The 21,355-nt window shown below is 38.8% G+C and overlaps 3 protein-coding genes across 4 annotated transcripts; 1 reads left to right on the top strand and 2 right to left on the bottom strand.

The window, feature by feature from the left end:
- The first annotated feature begins 6,185 nt into the window (after window positions 1–6,185).
- Window positions 6,186–8,306, top strand: LOC105453711 (trypsin-1-like). The gene is made up of 6 exons (XM_011695879.1): window positions 6,186–6,348; window positions 6,481–6,569; window positions 6,697–6,838; window positions 6,917–7,024; window positions 7,309–7,458; window positions 7,920–8,306. Exons 1-6 carry the CDS (start codon window positions 6,247–6,249, stop codon window positions 8,064–8,066), a joined length of 738 nt encoding a protein of 245 aa, XP_011694181.1. The 5' UTR covers window positions 6,186–6,246; the 3' UTR covers window positions 8,067–8,306.
- A 5,962-nt stretch (window positions 8,307–14,268) lies between these two features.
- On the bottom strand, window positions 14,269–17,488 carry LOC105453710 (trypsin-1-like). The gene is made up of 7 exons (XM_011695878.1): window positions 17,339–17,488; window positions 17,214–17,266; window positions 16,927–17,015; window positions 16,536–16,674; window positions 16,312–16,428; window positions 15,663–15,812; window positions 14,269–14,479 (listed from the first exon to the last, which is right to left on the bottom strand). Exons 1-7 carry the CDS (start codon window positions 17,382–17,384, stop codon window positions 14,324–14,326), a joined length of 750 nt encoding a protein of 249 aa, XP_011694180.1. The 5' UTR covers window positions 17,385–17,488; the 3' UTR covers window positions 14,269–14,323.
- Window positions 17,489–17,775: 287 nt separating this feature from the next.
- Window positions 17,776–20,908, bottom strand: LOC105453709 (trypsin-1-like). 2 transcript variants are annotated; one of them, XM_011695876.1, is made up of 5 exons: window positions 20,843–20,908; window positions 20,231–20,402; window positions 19,358–19,496; window positions 19,095–19,202; window positions 17,776–18,466 (listed from the first exon to the last, which is right to left on the bottom strand). In XM_011695876.1, the coding sequence occupies exons 1-5, from the start codon at window positions 20,904–20,906 to the stop codon at window positions 18,170–18,172; spliced, it is 780 nt and encodes a 259-aa protein (XP_011694178.1). In that variant the 5' UTR covers window positions 20,907–20,908; the 3' UTR covers window positions 17,776–18,169. The 2 variants fall into 2 exon arrangements, with proteins under 2 accessions (XP_011694178.1, XP_011694179.1); XM_011695877.1 differs by having other exon boundaries at window positions 20,231–20,390.
- Window positions 20,909–21,355: the final 447 nt, after the last annotated feature.

Below are 21,355 nucleotides of genomic sequence, written 5' to 3'. Positions count from 1 at the left end.
ATCCTTTTGTCCTATGATTAGCGAAGCGTTTGTCGATCTCGCATGAATTTCACGAACGTGTCACTCGAAATTGTCGAACGTTATTATTCTATATAAAAAAAAGAAACGAACGATTTGTTCGTTTCGATCTCGCGGAAATTCTTACTTTAGCGCGCGATTACGCGCATACACAGGGCGCTCAATTTGACGACCTGTGCGAAACTGAAACGCATATTTGAACGTAATTTTAGATATCGCGTTTAAACCTAGAGTGGACTTTAAACTCCGCACTCGCGAAATTGATATCGGCCATGTCCGCGCGCGTATGCAAAGTTGCGTTTATGCCATACGCGGACGAGCGAATGGATTCGTTGTAATGTGAACGATGACGACCGAAAGCGAACGGACGCACTCGCTCGTGTGTTCGCTGCTATTTCCCCGCAGAACGATAAACCGTCAAATCATCGAAAGAGGTTCGTGGTTTAATAACGTATGCATGTGTGGCGCGCGCGTGTGAGCACACTTTCCGTAATATATCTATGCACTAAAATTTTGAATTTCAGACGCTATTTAAATTAAACAACAGCTTGAAATTAGAAGCAATTAACAAGAAAAAAATTATGTAAAATCTTTCTTTGTCCTTAGAAAAGTCAGTTTTAGTCTGAACACATTTTTGAAAATTATTCTTTAATAATAATAATTTAATAAATAATGATATATTTAATTATAATACATAATTATTTATTTAGTTATTTTATTAATAGTTATTTCTCTTGTCAGTTTTGTTGGTGCGACTTGTGTACTATAAATAACTTTACGATAATTTTGAAAACTGTTATCTTGAGTGCGGATATCAAAGAATAAATTTCCGAGAATTGCCGTTTCTTGGCATTTGTTCGCAGTACTTGCCGGTCGCGGTGCCGCCCACAATAATCGCCGTACGATTATGATGTAATAACGCTCCGTGCCATTACTTTAATACGGTATCGCTTCACGGAGTTTTGCCACCTCGCACGTAACGCCGCGATATTGAACGGCAACTTCTCAACTGCTGGTTCTCCCAATGCGCCGCTACAGCTATTCGAGAATGCATTTCTACTTGAATTCTTAACGATATCAGAGATCGACGTTTTTACAAAACGACAATACCCGGTTTCCATATATATGTATATATATGTAGATAAAGATTTTTAAGTATTCTTTGCAGTGTCGAAATAAATTGTCAAAGAGACTTTTCTTCCAACAAATGGAGATCAAAATCCGAAAGGGTACGTTAAGAAAATCCAAGTCAAAGTGCAACGGAGTGAAAACAAAATGGGACGGACATTCGCGCGAATTTGCGGAGCTAGCGAACTAGGTGATATCGGATTGATGATATATACCGTCCGTCCGATGATTACACGGAGGATACCTACCTATCGTATCACGACGATTCGATGATAATGCTTCGATAGGAAACTGTCGCACGAAACGTAAACGCGTATCGCCGCAGGTGCTGTTGTTTCACCGGCGGAGAAATATTTATGCTGCTTACACGATTACTCGAGGTACGATCTCCTCTCCCGGTTCCGCGCTCGGTGGCGTTCTCTTCGCGTCGGAAAATAAAACAGCGCAACTTTATGATAGTTCAAATACGTGCTTGCGGCTTTAAAATGGTCGCCCTATTCGATTCCGCCGCGTTTACCGCATTCCCAATGATTCTTTACATTGCGAATGACGTCGGATGGCCGCGAATTCGCAACTATGCGCGTAATAAAGTTTTTCCATTAACTCGAAACTGCAATTTCCAATGTTCGTAACAATAATGCGGAGCTTGAGTGAGAAAAATTTATTATTAAACGCATTTATTATTAAACGTCTCCCTTTTCGAAAGATTTTGTTTAACGGACTTATATTTAACTGCATAGTAAGAGGATACTTCGATCCACAATCGAGAGATACATACGTTTGTCGTATTGTCAGTATCATTCTTGGCGCTTTATTTGCGATCGTAAATATTATGTTTCCAGGTTCTACACATACGCGCGCATGCACACACAAATGCGCGTTTCGTGCGATACTATTTCTTCAAGCCTACGTGACGGCTGAAGGGGACGAAATGGTCAGGTGGCCGTGGACGACTGTCTGGAAAGTTATTGGATGTAGTCCGCAGCTTTATGGGATCATCGAAACGGTCGTTCGCCGGCGCGCCGCGCGCCGGTTCGTCGCGCCGACCGAAATGTCGAGGAAACGCGAAATTAAAACATTTTCATCCGACGTGACGGCCAGCAGCGCTCGATGGGGTGGATGGGTCTGGCAGTATCTCTATCGAGTTTTATCCGAGGTGCCGAGTCGATTTCCTTTTCGTCATAGACATATTACGAGACATTGACATTTTTACTGTAGAGCTCGCGCTCTACGAACGTAATATACGATACTATTTTCGCTATAATATTTCGTTCTCGCTTGAGTCTCTCCCTCGTGCACATTTCTGGAAAGGATACGAAATGCGCGCGAATGTGGGGCGATCGCGGAATCTAAATTACTTTTATCGAGCGGCGAGATTAAAATTGATTAAACCGGCCGAATGCGTATGGCGCCGATGTTATTATTTGCTGTATGTTAGTCGTGATGACATTACTACTTACGCAAAAATGCCTTGACTTCGTGGTCAAAACACCGTTCCACGAGATCGGTGAAATGAAAGTGCACGGCAACAAAGAAAAAGGGAGAGAGAGAGAGAGAGAGAGAGAGAGAGAGAAAGAACGCAATGATTTTTTTAAATGCCAAATCGCGCGTAAAGATCGGCCGCTCATAATACTAACCAGAAATGGATATTCCTCAATACTTCGCGTTCTTTGCTCCGATAAGCCCGGAATCTGGCGAATCTGGGGCTCGCGTTGGCTGCAAAACGATTCTTTCTCGATAATCGTTTACGTAACATTCGAATGAAACTGCATTGTTGAATGTGCCCTTGAAATATATCTATTTTTGAACACTCGTATTTTTTAAATTTCACTAGAGATTAGATTAAATTTTTATCAAACAATATAAGTGAAGTAAAATATCATTTAAAATAAGACTTAAAGATACTTTTCGATTTATTTCACAGATTCTTTTTCTCTTTTTCTCTCCGCGTTTCTTTCTCTGCATCTCTTTAATACATTTCTTATTATTATTGTATATCAAACTGTTTTAAAATATTACTATTTATATATTGAGATAGATATACTAGACTGCAAAATCGACGGGTAATAAAAGAACAATATTTAGTCTGTAGCTGCTGAGCGTGCGTTAACTCGTAATTAGCAATTCAGTATCGAAGTACGATATTCCCTCAAGCGCGAATTTCAGGTGCAGCCGACGACGTTCCTGCGCTTCGTTATAAAATACGATTAAGCATTTATCTCACGCCGACTGAAGGAATGTATAATGAATCTAATATCCGTGATATTTTCCTTTCTTGCGTGTTAGTCGAACGTACGCTCACATACAGATGTGTAATTTTATTTTGTTATAATGTGTTATATTATTTACTGGAACACACAAAGAGGAAAATGATGTCATCCTCGTTGGCAAAAGTCTTTATTTAGGAAGCATTTACCGCGGATAGTATGAAGCTGCTAATGAGTCAGTGTCGAGAATATGAGATCAAAGTAAAAACGTAATATCACGTTACGCGGCTCAACGCTACGTTTCGTCGCGAAATGAGGGTTTGTAAAAATGTATGGCAATCATAATTATGGACGTAACTACACATGCCTCGTATGCACAAATAACATTGTATTGTGATGTGTATCGTGGAAAATCTAATCTCATCTAATCTAATCTAATCTAATTTAACCTAATCTTTCATGTTTGTAACCTATTTAAATAAAAATTCTAGTATTTTTTTTTTGTTAGAATGAAACATCGAAGATTACGATAAATACCGTAATCTGTAATATAATTTTTACAAATTCTTTATTCTCTTTATTCTGCATATAAATCTTCACACCATCCGTCGCGATATTACATTTTACTGGTGAAATTAATTAATGTAAAAAACAGAAAATTCTGGTTAAATTGAGCGATGTAGTAGAAGAGCGTTTTAACTTTTAATTTTTCCACGTTTCCCTCGGTTTTGAAACGGGAGAATATTATGCGAGAGCGCGCGTTGTTGGAATATTAGCAAAATGTACATCAGGTAATCTCGCAAATCTACCATAAATTTGGATAAACGTTGTTTTCCGCTCACCATAATTTCAATGTCGCGGCAACTAACGCGAGGTCATACCTTATCGATGCGCGATGTTGCGATAATGTGCTTGTAGGTGACTACGGTAAGTCACGTTATCACATGTTGCTTAAAATCGCGTTTCAATGATAAAACGACGTAGGTATATTACCCGTTTGTTTATAATCTTTTTAAGTTACGCCGATAATTCAATATCGAACGAAATATTAAGTTTAACTTCAATAATGGTTTTTTTAATCATTTAAATAAAAATATCAAATATTATACGTTATTTTTTTCACACGCTATTTTTTCATAATATTTTAATTGTGAAGAAGTGATAAATTTTTTAAAAATAAATATCTTTCTAACAAACTCAGTAAGAATTAAAATGCCATTAAAATAAAACTCATTCAAATCTTATTTTAAAGGAGGGAGGTGTAAGATTTTATGTTTACTTTCGAAATTGGCGCTTACAAAACAGATTGTAAATCAAACTAGGTGTTAGAGGACGCAAATATGACTTCAAGAAGCATAACAGTGGAATATTTCATATTACTCGTGCGTCCGCAAGCAGCATCACGTACGTGTTAAACCGTTGTACGTTGGTGGAAACTAAGTAAGTATTAGGAGTTGGAAATTTCGAACAGATTACAACGAGTTAACCCGAAGAGGAAGTTTGCGTATACGAGGGCAGCACCCACTCAGATTCGTCGAGCAACATTCCGGTAAGTGAGATTGTTGTTTCGCAATGAACGTGATTGGTCGCGATAGCAAATAATTAGCTTTTCTCTATTTGTGCACAATTACACAGAGTGTCTCACAACCATGATACTACATCAAGCACATTTTATGAGTTTCGTGTTTAATATGTAATGTGTATTCCTTCTGTGCACATTACATCGACGAATGTCGAAAATCGAATTTGTATATATATTCCTGAATTAGATTATTCGCCAGTATTTTTAAACTATTGTATTTGTTTCAAAATAATAGATTTACAATTTATATTTATCTGTATTATTATGTTCTTACGTGGCCTTATTTTCGTGAATTTTTATTCTTACTTCTCGAGAATAAAAATTCACGCGGAATTAAAATTCTTGAAAAATAAGAATAAAAATTTCGCCAAATTCTTGTTCTTCTCACGAATGAAAATTTTCGGAAAGAATTAAATAATAAAATCTAGCGATAAAAAAATATTGGAACTGCAATATTCTTTCAGGGAGTCCTTCAATTATATATAATCTTTATAGGAAAACTTCGATATTGTTGAAACAGTGTTATATTTTAAGACAAGGAATATAATAAATTATAATCTTAGTGAAGAAAAACTGTGAAAGATTTTTAAAGTAAACTTTCTTTCCCTCCTTCAAAGGATTAATGTTATTGTACTGTTCTTGTGCGGACTATTTAAAATAATTTTAAAATTATAGAGCGCTTCGCGAGATTATAGAAATAAACTTGCTCTGGCGAGCATTAGTTTGGCGCAAATTCAATTTTAAAGATCAAACTTTATTTTTGGCAATCGATAGATTGCTCTATGAACGTTTTTTTTTATTTTATATAGAGATACATATTGTGCGAATATAAAAAAATAGAAAAAGTTAGACTAGTTTCCGCTGCACTATGAAATCGTATATAGCATATAAAAATAGAAAAAAAAGATTGATTGCCAGAAACACATCGGTGTAACGTTAAAAGCTTTAAAATGTGAACCTAATTTAGAAGAGCACTTTGATCTGCCCAGTGACTGTTCAGATTTGAAAAATATTTATAAAGCATGTAAATAACTCCGTTAGTTTTAACTCTCTCTCTTAAATTAATTTGCAATGTGTTATTACACCGTTCGGTTTTATATCTAAAAATGATTTATCTGTTTCCATTTTACAAGACAGTATCGTAATTAAAAGCTAATCGCGAAGATGCACGTTATGAATTATTTCTAAGAATATCAGTATTATATCATATCTCGACGTCAGGTGTCTTATCGAGATTCACCGTTTAATTCGCGAGCCTATTCTCGCGAATAAATCAAGTCAGTAACCAGTAAGTTGCCTACGACTGCAGCCATGCTGATTATACTCTGTCTGGCGTTGATAGTTTCCGCCTCGTGCTTAGACCCTAGAATAATCGGTGGCACACCGACAACCATCGATGAGCATCCGTATCAGGTCGGTACACGGCTGAAAATCTCTTCGCGATTGATTGAACATTCGAGTAGTTGCGTGAAATTATTATAATAATGCGAGTATCCTATGGAGATTGTTTTACATTTTTCTTTAAAAAAATGTTTTTTCTAATAGGTCTCTCTTCATTATGATGGTGAATACGTATGTGGAGGCTCCATAATCAACAAACAATGGATTTTGACGGCGGCACATTGCGTCTACGGGTACATGAATTTATCATCTTTGATTGATCTGTCCTTGAGCTCTCCTAGCTATAATAAGATTAGATAGTCCAGCGTAATTCCCGCAGAAGTCGTTAGATCGAATAAAATGTATTACTTGTTATTTTAGCGGATCACCGAAGCTCTTCAGAGTGCGCGTTGGAAGCACTTATTACCATCAAGGAGGCACTCTAATCGCAGATATTTCCGCGATTATTCTTCATAAGCAGTATCGGTTCGACACTTTTGATTACGACGTGGCTTTAATTAAAGTACGCCAATTATGACTTATTTTCGTATTATTATATTTTCTTTGCTATAGATACTTAAAAAAGAAGAATTTCTTTTAGTTGCTTAGACCTTTAACGACGGGTCCAAATGTAAGAATTATCATTCTTGAAAATGCGGATGCTAAAGTTGATTCAAAAGCAACCGTTGCAGGATGGGGAAAGATGTCGGTAAGTCCTTTTCTGGTCATCCATAAGCCGTCTCGATTCTGGTGTCCACACGCGCTCGTATTAGCGTCAAGATTTACCACCGCTAAGACGCTTAGTCGACGGTGATGTTTAAACGAGGTTGTTTAGCTGCATGTAAACGTTAAGATTCGTTTGCCGAGCGCTTGACGTAGTTTCCGGTTGATCGTCGCGACAAATGTTGACGGGATTTCGGGGTGGACGGACGGACGGACCGTTCGTAAACGCTCGGCTGGCCCGATATTATACAGGCGTGATGCAAATTTCAGGAAAACGGCCCGACTTCGAAACAACTACGACGTGTCGTACTACCGATCATGGACCAACAGAAATGTCGAAATATCTACCAATTTTATCGGATAGTGACCCCCAACATGCTCTGCGCCGGTGATACCACCAATAACAAAGACACCTGTCAGGTATGTTTCCAATGCCCGATCAACGTTTCTCTGTTCGTCGGTAATTCCATGATGGGTATTCGTAATCCTTTGATTAGGCAGTCTTTTCGCATTTTTTATTGCGTGTCTCGTTGATGTAAAAGAGAATATATTAAACTCTTTTCGCGCCGTTCCCGCGAAAGATCTCTCGCAAGCAAGATTGCTCTACATATCATAAACAACATATTTTATTATTTAATTTGTATTACAAAAATATACGTCATAATTTCTATTCATAATTCTGTGTATAAATCTTTTATCTATCTTTTATCTTTTATAACAACACTAGAATTTAATGTTTCGGAAAAGACACGAACGACATCTTCGGAACATTGATCGCACGAAAATGATTTCGTTCTATTTTTTGATCCACGTTCGATTTTTTTGAAAATTGATTTCTGTCGTGCGAAAGTGAAAAAAAGGTTTATTTGTTCATGACGCAGGGAGATTCCGGCGGTGCGCTCGTGTTCAACGGTGCCCAAATTGGGATCGTGTCCTGGGGCGCTCAGTGTGAGAGTGTTGGATTTCCAGGAGTGTATACGCGAGTATCCGCCATACGGCGGTGGATAACCGAGCAGACGAACGTGTAGCAGAATTAATTTTTCTCCTCTCGTCTGAACGTTTCCCGAGATAGGGGAGAGAGAGGCGGCGTATACCGTTGAAAAAATATTTGCTTCTGTTTAACCGCATCATATTTAGACGGCATTACGGAAAAACGTATTGTTTACTAATTGTACAATGAAGGCAGACCGCTTAAGTGCGGAAGGCGGATTTTTGCAATAATAATAACGTAATTCTGAAACGAAAATTGAAACTGGAATGTCAATAAATTCTTAATTGTTCTACGTTTCCCTCTCCACGAAATGAATGTAGATATTATTTCGTTGCGTGCGTTTACTCGCATCGAAATTTAAACTTGTGTAAGCATACCGCTCTCAATCCCTAGCCTCAATTAGCATATTTTCGGATAGTTTGTTACGAACGAGTTTATGTTCTATGAATACTTTTTTTTTAAGACTCACGATAGTTTCAATTTTTTTTTATTAATGTACTTTGCTTTATTGTCGAAGCATACATAGAAAAAAAGATTGTTAGCATATATTTTATGCTGCAGCGAATCGCTATTAGTTGTCAAAAATAGTTTATTAAGAAAATATTAATTATTAAATATCTCTTTATTAAAAATGTTACTGAATCTGATTTTGCTACAATAGCAAGTTGCTTTGCTGCAATTTATTATGTAACGTACTTGTTGAAAACTTTATTTCGCATTAACAACAAATAAATTTGCCTTAGTAACAAATTTGCATTTCTACAAAAGTAAATTTACCCAGCAAGATTATTCAACTAAACCAAGTTTTGCTGTAATTAACATTAAATAATTGATTATTGCAGCAAAGTTTGATTGCTTTCATGATTTAAATATGCAATAGCTATGGCTGCAGCAGCCAATTCCTTTTTGTTACGTGTATCGATAACGGATATTGAACTTAAGATATCTCAACGGACCACGGATTTCAGGAAAACAAATAAACACGAAATATTATACAAACGCATCGACTTTGCCCGAGTTTCGCCTGTTTAAGGTTCCATTGAAAAGCAGTATCGATCCCGATCATCAACAATTTACGATCTTAATCGAGCTTTACTTGATGTATACTGTTTATAATCGCGTGGGTTTAATCGCCGGATATTTTCAAGGATTGCACCGTCTCCGCGAGAGCAAGCGTAATCAGTTCTAAGGTGGCGACGTGTAATTTTGCGCAATGCAATAAATATTATCTTGCTGCCCTTTACACTCGCCCCGACGTAATCGTTCGTCACGCGGGATTATTAATTTCAGCGTCGACTCGGAACGGTGCTCCCGGGTTTCGCCGCCGCCGCCACCGCCGTGCGCCGCGGTGGCATTGAATAAACGGTTTTGCAGCCCCAGCACAGGTGGCCGACTCGTAAAGGGCAGCACAAACAGTCGATGCGCCCGCGTCCGTTCTACCTACCCACGTACCGGGTGTCGCACCGTAAAGAGCATTGCTGTTGTACGTGACGTCGGATGATCGTCGCTTACCCCGTAAAGAGCGTCAACGCCGAAATCGTGTCGAGGTGGAGCGCGTTCGCGCGATCCGGTTCCGAACTGTTAAGAATCGGAGCAGACGTGGCATACTAATGCGACGCGGTATTATAACCGGTATGAGCGATCGATATTCCCGCGGATATCGGACCGCGTTGTCTCGCTGTACGCGGCGGTACGCGTTCCGTTTCGGACCTGTGTTGTTTCGAGCGCGCGCGCGAATACATCCGGAATTTCTGATAACGATGAATTATTATACGTGCCGCGTAACGCTGCTAACCCTGGAGCGCCGCATCCGAATCCGCAAAGTTTACCGGTTGAATAAACTCGCGCGCGCGCGCATTACGACAGTTTCTTCCTCGTTGCGAAGTCGTGCGTTTATCTTGCTTCCCGCGATTACCACGCTCGAAAAGAGCTGGCTTTCCGAAAAGAATACCGCGCACTTACCTCCGAACGTTCCTTGTAATGATTACGTTTAATTACTTGCCTCGTGAAGCCATTTAATTATTTTCCAACCGGCTCGTTCCGGATCATCTCATGGGCGTACAATAAAGCCCGGTAAGCTCCAGTTTCAACGTTCGTCTTCGATATTTTGTTCTGGAACGATTGCTCCCAACGGGCGATTGCGACGACAAACAAGCCGGAATCTAGGTCAAATTCTCGGAAGCTGGATGATCGGAAATTTCTCTCTAGCGCTTGGAAAAATTGACAGTGGCATCAATTAATCCGGATGTTAGAATAAAGAAACGCATATCCGGTAAAAAGTTCATTTCGACGGAAATTTCCACGATGCTATAGTGCGGCACACGCTTTTATTTTCGTTCGTTCAGAACGATCTGTCGGATCATATCTATTGCAGAAGCACGTAATAATTCGTGAATACTTAAATTCTGAAATGTAATAAACAGAAAAAAATATAAAAAAATTCATGTGTCAGAAAATGAATGCTGTCGCTTCAGATAACTAGACAAGATTAACTAAGATTAAATGTAACATTACACGGAGAGAATTTTCTTTTAAAATTTACCCTGACAATCATGTTAATTGTGAGACAATATAGTATTTAGGTAAATTTTACTGTGCACTACAATAAATTTTACTGCGAAATCTTATTGTAGTGCACAGTAAAATTTGCCTAAATATTATATTGTCCCATAATTAACATGATTTGCAGGGTAAATTTGAAATAAAATTCTCTCCGTGTATAATGTGTGTTTTTCGATAAAATGATTAAAAATTTTTAAAGAAATAAACATCCAAGGACGTGAATATGAAATAAATAAGTAGTTGAACGAAACATTTTATTTTATTATTAGTGCCCTGATTAGATAAATATTTTCATTGTACTATAACGTGAAACAATTATTAATTTTCTGAAACAGTAAATTATTATATTGCCCCATTTTTCCAATATTATTATATAGTACTAATTATTTTGCATTCACACTTGCGGTATAATAATGATATAGTAATACGGCTTTGTGTAATAATATAACTTTTAAAAGAACAACAAAGCATAATAATAAAGCATACTTTCATTTATGAATATCCATGCAGAACGTTCTGACGATCCTTTCAGGCGTATAAGATCTCAGATCTGATTCTCTTTTGTGTCAAAGCCAAATTCGCGACCGTAGTTAGTAGTTTATGATACAATCACGTTGAAACATTAATTCGAATATTGGCCCGCTAGAGACCGATCAATCAAAGATCCGCGTTGCTGGTGGAGGAGGTGAAAAGCATTGTCCAGCATCTGTATCATGTAAGTATATCGAATGGGTAACAGTTGATGAATCCGAATCCGAACAAAGGGATTTCTAGACCATGTCACAATGGAAATCATGACAATGGCAGTATAGAGAGATTCAGTTAGAATAGCATAACTGTCGCGGACTGGACTGCGATTTGCACAGTGTCTCTCTAGTGCTCCGATATATAAATATGCTGTTACGAAAACTTAATACAGAGAGTGACTCTTATATGTTATAAGTTAAAAAAATTTTTGTAACGACGTGGAATGATTAAGAGATGTATAAACATTTGTGTCGTTGACTAGTAATTACAACCAGCAAGTGAGTAAATACAAATTTGAAAATTAAATGAATAATTGGATACAAAAAATTGAATGCAAAATTGGGTAATTATAGGTAAATTTGGCCATGATAAAGAATGTTATTAAAATCAGTATTTGCAACATTGAAATAATTTGGGTAATGTGATTGTATCGCATGACGAATTCTTGTCAAATTGAAGCAACAATTTTGTTAGCGTTACACTCGCGTTTCCGTCTCATGACAATATTTATGAATACTCAACGATCTCGAAAATCAAAATCCCGTTTGCGTTTCAATAATCCATTCGTTGAATTTTTGCGCAAATGTTTTTAGATATAACACTCGGAATCATACAAGTTTTAGTAGTTATTAAACTTTTCAAAACGATATATGTATATAAGTTAGTTATATTATTTTGTTTTCAGCTAGATTTAAAAGTAAATAATTAATACAAGACATTTTTAATAATTTTTTAAATAATTAAAATTGTCAGTGGCCAAATCAGAGACAAATTTCTAAAACGTTCAAACAATCGTTCAAATTTATATGTGCGTCATTTCTTTTTACGAAGAAACTCTCGTTACACTCGCTTCTTGTTCCACCTCATTGCGTCAGCTGCGCGCATACTTTGATAATTTGATAATTATCATAGTTAGAGAAGTCGCTCATTTTCTGTTCGCAAATATAATCAATGCAATTGATAGTTATAGCCTCATAGTGATGATTATCGAATAGATTCGAGCACGTGATTCATGCGGTATGAAAGCTGTAAAATATCTCATTCAGAAATTATAAGACAACTTTGTAAAATAATGTTTCGTTCATCGAGATAAAAATAAATAGTGGGCTGGGATAAAGGACAAACAAGCGTATGAAGCGTGAAAGGAAGGAAGCTTTCGTTTTTTCTCCTCGTTGTGTAGTTTTTTGTTAGCAAGCTGGCTTCGAGACGATGGAGCGGATGATGGAAGAAAAAAGAGAGAGAGAGAGAGAGAGAGAGAGAGAGAGAGAGAGAATGTTGCACAGGAATCCGTTCATGAAAAAATATTAATCTTTGTACACAGATGAAAAGTACCGCTCGTCGTAGTACTTTTATTCTTATGCCGTTACGCAGACAGTTTTAAATATCGAACAGTCGCGATCGAAAATTGGCGAGCTTTCCGACAGCGATATTTTTCTCTGCGCGGGTTAACGGAAGAAGCAGTAATATATCGTGACAACTCCTACCGATTTTTACGCTTGCATATAGCGAATATTATAAAGGATTCTATACTGCAATTATATTCCCAGAGAAAAATTTCTTGACAATAAAGAATCGATAAAGAATTGATTAGAATTATCAAATAATGTAAATTGCATATATTATTTAATTATACTAATAATATACATATATGTACATGTTACATATGTGTAATATATGTAAAGTTTTGTATTAATAAAATAAATTTGCATTTATTTTTTAGAATAAATCTGGCAATTCATCATAGTACAGAATAGTCATCTATAATAGGGATAACGTCCAGTAAGGATAATTGAGAAAAATAGGAATAACTGTAAAAAAATTCTTTCTAATCACATTATGTATGTTTGTCAGTGTACTAATTACTGGAATGTATAAGAAAACCGAAGTGTAAGCGAATTTAACTCAGTTACGAAAAAACAAAGATCTACGTAAATTAAAATTAGGAATACTTTAATAGGCAAAGATGAAATGAGTATTTACTGTTCAGTATAACTTATCATTTTTATACGAATTATCATAAATTATTTTTTAACTGTATTTAATAAAGAAGCGACGCAATAACGTATTTTCTTTATTTTGGCAATATAATTATTATCGGGTAATAAATTCCATATCGATTTTTTTTAATCTCAATAAATATCCCGCAGAGGTAGATTAAAAATATGTGTCGTTAATTCTTTAATGGTCGTTAAAAGGGTTTTGAACGGTCGCTGCTTAATTCCACACAATCGAGCTCTCAGCGGGACGGAAATGAACTGCCGGCATGAATTTGTATAAACTTTTAATCCCTTCCATTAATTGGCACTCGATAAAATATCGATGGTAAATTAACGGCTAGCTGCGGCAAGCGCGGGCGGGCGGGCGGCGGGGCGGCGGCGGCGCGGCGTATCGTACGTCGGAAGTTTCGGTTTCGAAACATGATAATTAAGCTTAAACGTGGCACTTGAAATCGGAAGTGCGGGACGTTTCGCCACTAGCGCTTAAATTAAATGGCATGCTCGAGATACTCTGTATTCATGGACTTTATCAACGAGCGAGTACGCACGCGGCAGGTCGAAATAATTGATTGCTAGCCCCCCCTCCCCCCCGTTGCTATATTAAACCTTTATGAATATGCATCAAGTATTGACGAAACCACGTAATGTTTGAGTTTCAGCTGCAGTCGTCTATTTGCACTCGAACGGTTACTTTCTCGTCCTCAGGGGAGAGATGCATGCATATCGTGCGACTTGCAATATCACGAATGTGTAAACCCGAAAGTCGTGTTTTAGTTTAATTCGTTAACTGCTGTGATACAGGATGGAAAATCTGGTCGGGGATATTCATTTAACAGAGATTGAGCGTTGTCCAGCTCACGCAGGTTTTAAAATCAGTATATGTATTTATGATAACTTGCAGAATTTTATTAATAAGAAAATTACGATATGTTATAATTTGCGTATAATTAATTGAAATTGAGTACGACGGTCGTGCATGTGCACTGCTTCATTTGTAGGAGATACCAGTGTTCATAAAGATCCACGGCAAGTAGCTGCTGACACGAGTATAGACACCCGGATGTATCCTGGTTTCGCAACCTAATCCGTAGGATAGAATGCCAATCAGCATCTGCGCCGACACTAGAGGCGCGCCTAGATCACCCTGTAGACAATATCGCGATGGTTGTAATCGCTAGAAGCTTTACCCGCGCTAATTGCTATAGAAACCGAAGCGCTCGATGGTGGATTATAGCACGGCATACGATATCTCGCGATACGTCTTTTTCAAAGTTCCATTTTTGCTTAAAAGTAACACTTGACACACTTTTCAAGAGCTTTTCGTCTTTTAATTTATTTTTAACAGCTGAAACGGAAAAGCCTCGGGAATTACCTACAAATCTTTACAAAATCTTTCCTGCCAAATCTGAGCCAGTGGCCGCGTAAATTTATTTTAAATATAATGTATGGCGTATCTTACGAAAACATTGTATCCATGTACGAGGTGTTCTCTTGCACCGCGGGTCTTCGAACACGGTCCCGGGTATAGTCACGTCGCGAAATAACGGGAATTTTTCTAGTGCGCGCGCGCGGGGTCTCTTCGCATTTCGCTTGCGGTGCTTCGGCGTCGCGTGGAAATTGCGTTCTCGAGTCAAGTGCCGCATTGTTCACCGATCTGGTGCATCCGACACCTGAACCAGCCGCGCGTGTACTTGCGGAAAGACTATTGACTCCATTGATGTAATTGTACACTCGTGGCCGTGGCACAATTGGAATTCGACTATCGTCGGCTGCTCTTAATTTACACGTCTCGCATTTTCCACATTTCGTTACTCTCCTCGCGAGATCATTACGCGAGAGGCTCGCCGCTTGGATTCGGTGCTTGAGGTTACATGAAAAAAAAAATCTCGACAATCTCAATTATGAGCCGACAGCACTCGTAATCGTAGACGATCCGCTATCTATGTGCGTAAATCGTAAATCGTTATTTATCCTCTCCATGTATTCCCGATTGAAAGAACATTTTCTCGTAATTCTAGCACTCGGCGCGCAGTACTTTATCAGAGCCACTGCGCTTGACACTCGAGAGCGCGCACCCGGCTCGATAGCACCGTAGATGATGCATATACACACCGTGCACGCGTGCCAAGTGTCGTGACGTGCGTCAACGACGAGGTCGAGGCGCCTCTTCTCGGTGTCGTCGACGTTCCCCTCTCGAGTGTCGTCCACAGTTTGTCGCGGGTTTTCCCCGCGTATATACGCGCGAGCTCTTCACGGATCACCGCGCCCCCGTTCTCTCGCGCCCCCGTTGCGCGTCGCGTCGCTTTCGTCTTATATGCTGATCTTACCTGGCACGCTTCCGACGGGCGGGTAGCGTTAGCGGCGCACAGCATATCCTTAGACAGCGGCTTGTAGCTCGGCATCCTCGCCCTGCACGTACGTTGATTTACGATCGCCACAGCGGCCGCCGCGAGCTGAGTTCCGCTCGGGCTGGTCCCCTGGAAATTTGGCACGACTCGCACGTTTTTACGACACGTTTCTCGTTATTGTGACCCGTCGGTTCTCTCGGCAGCGAACCGAGGGGGATAGGGTAGGGGGGGGGAAGGAGGGTTACGAACGCGCGCGAACGTTTTGCGACAGTGTTTCGTAACGATTTACTTTTTGGTGCCGACGTGACTTTGAATAACGTCGCGCGCGGGTTGCCAACCGGTTGGGGAAGGGAAGTTGCGAAAAGTTTGCATATCCGAGTTCCTGTAAAAATGCCTACGCTCGTTGTAAAAATCTCGTTCCGGGGGAGTTGCTAACTCCGGGAGAGAAGCGTTTCACGGCGGAAGGAACGACCGATGGGAGTTACGCGCGTTCCCCAAGTGCCGTGGCACCTGGACACTCCGTCAAACGGAGAAACCGTATAAGAAATCCCGGTTTTCTCAGAGCAAACGGCGGTTGTGAAAATTCAAAAATAGACTGAAGCTGTCACACGAGTATATACATATTTACCCGAGTTCGTTTCCAGCCAGTCACGACACAATGGGTCCCGTCCCGGAGTTGTTCATTTTCCTTCTCCGGCAGTCCGATAGGAAGCAACTTTTCTCCAAACTCCGCAGGACTCTTTAGCTACAAAGTTTGATAAATGTGACAACTTTGCATACGCGCGCACGCGATAAAACCAATGAGACGCAAGCGCGCGGGATGTTTGTTCAGCGGGAACGAAGATACGTTACCTTTATCAATGCTATATCGTTGAAGTACACATACTTATTGAAATTTTCATGCACCACAATATTGTCTATTTCTAATACATCGCCATCCATGGAAAGATAAGAGGAACGGACTTGTACGAATACCGCCGACGACTTTGTCCTGTCAGATACGACATATCAATAAATTGTATATCAATACATAAAACGTTACTTTATTATAAAATTTCTAAAATTATCTGATAGTTAAATATAAAACATATTTTCAGTTTTCATATATCAAATCGAAAAGGATTATTATTCCTATAAAATAAAGTCAGCTTCAAATTCATGAAGAAATCTTTCAACGAAATCGAAATCGTAGTTTCCAAGGAAAACGTCCTGTATGTTATTATTTTTGTAGTAGCACGCGTACCTGAAAACACAGGATGCCGCGGTCATAATCCATGATTCGTGTATAAAGGCGCCACTGCAAATGTGTCGTCCGGCTATCTGGATCGATACCTGTATTGGGATAACGAATTCTATCTGAAATCCGATTTATTCGAAAATAATAGCGGCTTACAGTCACCGTGCTGTACTGACTACCGATTAAAGCCACATGTGAATGGCATATAGTTTTATTTGCCGGCGGAACGCGCACAGTAGGTACTGCAAGCTATCGTGTATGAAAGAAAAAAAAGGAAATGAAGTTTCTCTCACATGGTACGGATAATCTTCAATAACCACATATTCATGCTTTTCGGTATTAACAGCTGTAATCACAATTTATGTAAAACAATTCAGTGTGGAGAGAGCGGATATGTATATAAAAATGATTGACTCACTGTATACTAGAAGTACGCAGAATAATACGGTGAATTTTTTAAACATTTTTGCCCGCTGATCGATCGAAAGTGATGACTCTTGAGACCACTGCGTTATAAATGATTCGCAAATGGAAACTTATTTCTTGTCAAAGCTATCTTTAGTCTAATCGCACTGTCTGTGTTCGAAATTACAACAAAGCGTTATCAGGAAATATAAAAGAATGCCGCGCGATTAATTTGGAATTGTTACATTAGAGGCGTAATTCAATTCCGGAATAATGTTTGCGTGTCAAGCTAATTGGTACACAGTTACGTAATATATAAGTGATATCCTATCGATCGATCAATAATGGTACAACCGTGTTAGATTGTGATAGCTAATCAAACTTCTAGTGCGTAAAGAGAAAGTGGGAGAGCGAGGGTAAGGTAGAAAAAGAGAAAGAGAAAGAGAGAGAGAGAGAGAGAGACATAAAATATATTTTTTAGTAAAAATATATTTACATTATTTAACTAAAATGTTTGTTGACTTATATCGTTAATTTATTTTCCTCATTTCTTTTAATTTATCTACTTTTTAATATTAATGAGCACAATTACAACGGTTTTATATCGTTTATTTCCTAAAGCTACCTCTAATGCAATAATGCATGAAAACTCACGATCTCTCGTTTGCATTAATTTTTGTGAACAATATTACGTTCAATAAAATCTTGCACCGTTATAAAAATTCCGGCCTCTTAAGATCTTGTGTCTCGCGTAAATGTCATCCAGATCTTGTATTGAGATCCTAGATGTTCCATCGCCCGTAAATTGAGATGCGTAACAAAAGGCGTGTAATTGTCAAAGAGGTTAAATGCCACTGATCCACTTTATCCACCACAGAAGATCCGCAACATTGGTGTAAACACCGGGATAGAGTGGCTGAGCGCATCTGTATCCCCAGGATACAATTCCGTAGAGGATGCCATTCACCGTAAGAGGTCCGCCCGAATCGCCTTCACACGCATCCTGACCGCCCTGCATGTAACCCGCGCAGATCATACGATCGGTGATGCTGCGTATGTATCTGTATACATTTTGACACGTCTTTCTGCTCACGATTGGAAGCGACACTTTCATTAGCACCGGTGACGGTTCTCCACCTGCCTAAAATGGAAAATTCGCTTTGCGGTGCAAATTCCGTTGCACCATTATAATTCGGTAACTTGAACTGATTGAAATACCATCCTGATTACTCTAACGTGCCCTAATAGGGCATGTTAGAATTATCAACATGGTTGTATTATTGTGGCACATAATACACGCAATGCGGTAGGTACATAATACATTACCCACTCCAATCCTCGCTATAAAGTACAAATACCGACTACAGAATGGAGTCGATATTGGTTATCAGATATCAGCGGAATTAGCGGAGGATACGCTACGAAAGTTGCGATTTTGCTAAGCGGTCAGATCGGGGAGAGGGGAAGTCCGCGGATAAAGTAATTTAACAATGGCGCCGTAATATAATACCTCTGATACAGCCGTAACGTAATTTAGTATCATTGCAAATGGGACGCGAGGGGGATATCGATTTCTTTTTTTGGTCGTATGCCGAATACTATAGGTATAATGCGGTTCGATTTCCGATATGCGGAATAACGCTCCCACGAAATCTTCGAGGCGTGCTCCGGGGAGATCGGAGGGGGGGGGAAGGGAAATTCGCTATTATTTAGCCCCATTTGTTTTCCGCAACGTTCAGATAATGAGTCTATTCCCCGCGCACACTCACCTTCGCCGCGCCCCATCCGGTAACGTTCACCATAGTGCCACTTGCGAGTTCCTTTTCCGGAAGCTTCACTGGCTGCACCCTATCGTTAAATGTGATTTCGCCATCGATCTGAAATGAAATTTCCAGACCGTGCGAGAACTACCGATGTTGTTATTGTCAGCTGGCGCAGAGTCGTTAACGAGCAAAAACAGGGAAAAGGCCACTGAGGGCCGAGGGAGAAAGAGAGAAGAAGAAAGAGATAGAGAGCAGGTTCGATGCTATACCTCGAGAAGGGCGATATCGTAATCGATCGTCAGGAAATTGTAGGCGGGGTGTTGGACGATCCTTTTAACTGGATAAAAGACGCCCCCGTATTTGTCGTTACTTCCTGCGTGGAGTCTATAAACTTCGCTTGCCGGCGAACTGCAATACGGAATGTATGCGCTAGTATGAAAATATCGTGGCGATAAGCGCATGTAAGCTACAATAATATCAATACAGATCGTTTATGAGAAGAAGCTCTGCCACATTTGCAATAACGAGATAAATGATCGCGCAAACGTGCCTACAATTTTTTAACTTTTGTATCATTGCAACGCGACGATTCGGGACAAGTGAATATAAAGCGGTAAAACTTTTATTTGAAATAATTATTATTCTGCTATAAATAGTCAGGAGTTATATTTCAGTTTAGAATGAAAAGCAACAAAATAAAATGCAGAATGTTCCAAGAAAAAATTTCTCCTAAGTTTTAAATAATCGATTAGGCATCCCAATTGGGTACTCGCTTGATAAAAAAAAAATGAATAGGCGCTTGACAAAAATCTTATTATTATTATTATTATTATTAATGTAGAAATTTATGATAAATAATATTTTATATATTAAAAAACTTTACAATTTTATCCAAATTCTATCGTTTTCTATCCAAATCTGTACCTATTATATTGTTGAAATATGAAGAAAATAAATACAGCTCTGCTAAATGACGCTGCGCGATTACATTTGGCACTTGATAAAGACTTGATAAACAGTTTAAATTAGCTGGAAGACGTTACAAAGATAAGGATAAGGATAATTAGCGTCTTATGAAGATTTAGGTTTTGCCTCGTAGTGAGATAATGCGATACGTATTCAAGAGGGAAAGAAATGTATACCTGACGCAGTGAGCCGCCGTGACAACCCATTTATTGCTGACAATGACGGCCCCGCAAGCGTGCCGTGAACCTCGCTGGAGGCTCAATTGATAAGGATGCTGCTTTATGTCAGTTACTGTACCTCTCGCGATCCGAGGGTCAAGAGGGACAGCCGGTCGCGCTAGGAAAGATGCTGTAATATTAAATCTGTGATGGTAGAATTTGTCTTGGGTCGCGCTTCAGCAAAAAAGTTGGCCCCTAGAATGCGGCGAATACGTAAATCACGCGAAGATTCGGTCGACTTTATTACGCGCGACTGTATAGCCTCTTAAACTTTACTCTCCGGAACGCGTTGGATAATAAAAAATACGGCTAAGGAAGTTCCGCTATAACTTGTACTGATTTGACTTTATCATACTCTATTATTCATCGCGGAGTTCTAAATGTCAGGTATTGTGTTGTTTACGCCGTACATAAAACTCGATTCTTTTTAATATAAACATAAAATTTAATATATAAGTTTGCAAGTTATAGCATAATATAGTATAGTGTAGGTCCGATTTGGAAAATTTTGCAATTATTTCAAAATATTGTAAAAATAGTATTAGAGAATTATATGTCTTTTTCGCTTACCGATCCCTCCGACAAGTAGGAAGTAGAAAATGAAGCGTGACATCTTACTAGCATACGAACACATATACTAGTAAGTCATGTACACTCATTGGCTTTTATATTGCAGTCATATTTCTCACATCTGGCGAAACCTCTTATCTCACGTCGACGCAAAACATTTTATTCAAGCGCCGCGCACGGAACAACATAATTGTAAAAAGAACGTCATATAGGAACAAAGATAACAAAATTCTTCATAAAAATCGTAAATATTATTATAACATAAGGAAAACCTGTATTAGCGACTATAGATAAAATTCAAGCGATAAGATGTCTCTTAAAAAAAAAAAAATATATATATATATATATATAATATATAGGTATATATATATATACGTATACACAGAGTGTTCAATAATGACTGTATCATTTCATGTGAATAGGTAGAACGGTTTAAACGGAACAGAAAAGTTCTCGGCTTTACGCGAATATCCTTGTTAATTAATTTCTCATTAATTATTGAGGAAAACGCAC

This window comes from Wasmannia auropunctata, unplaced genomic scaffold (genome assembly GCF_000956235.1).
Source record: "Wasmannia auropunctata unplaced genomic scaffold, wasmannia.A_1.0 LD335996.1, whole genome shotgun sequence".
Taxonomy (NCBI): Eukaryota; Metazoa; Arthropoda; class Insecta; order Hymenoptera; family Formicidae; genus Wasmannia; species Wasmannia auropunctata.
This window is presented reverse-complemented; position numbering and strand designations above follow the sequence as displayed.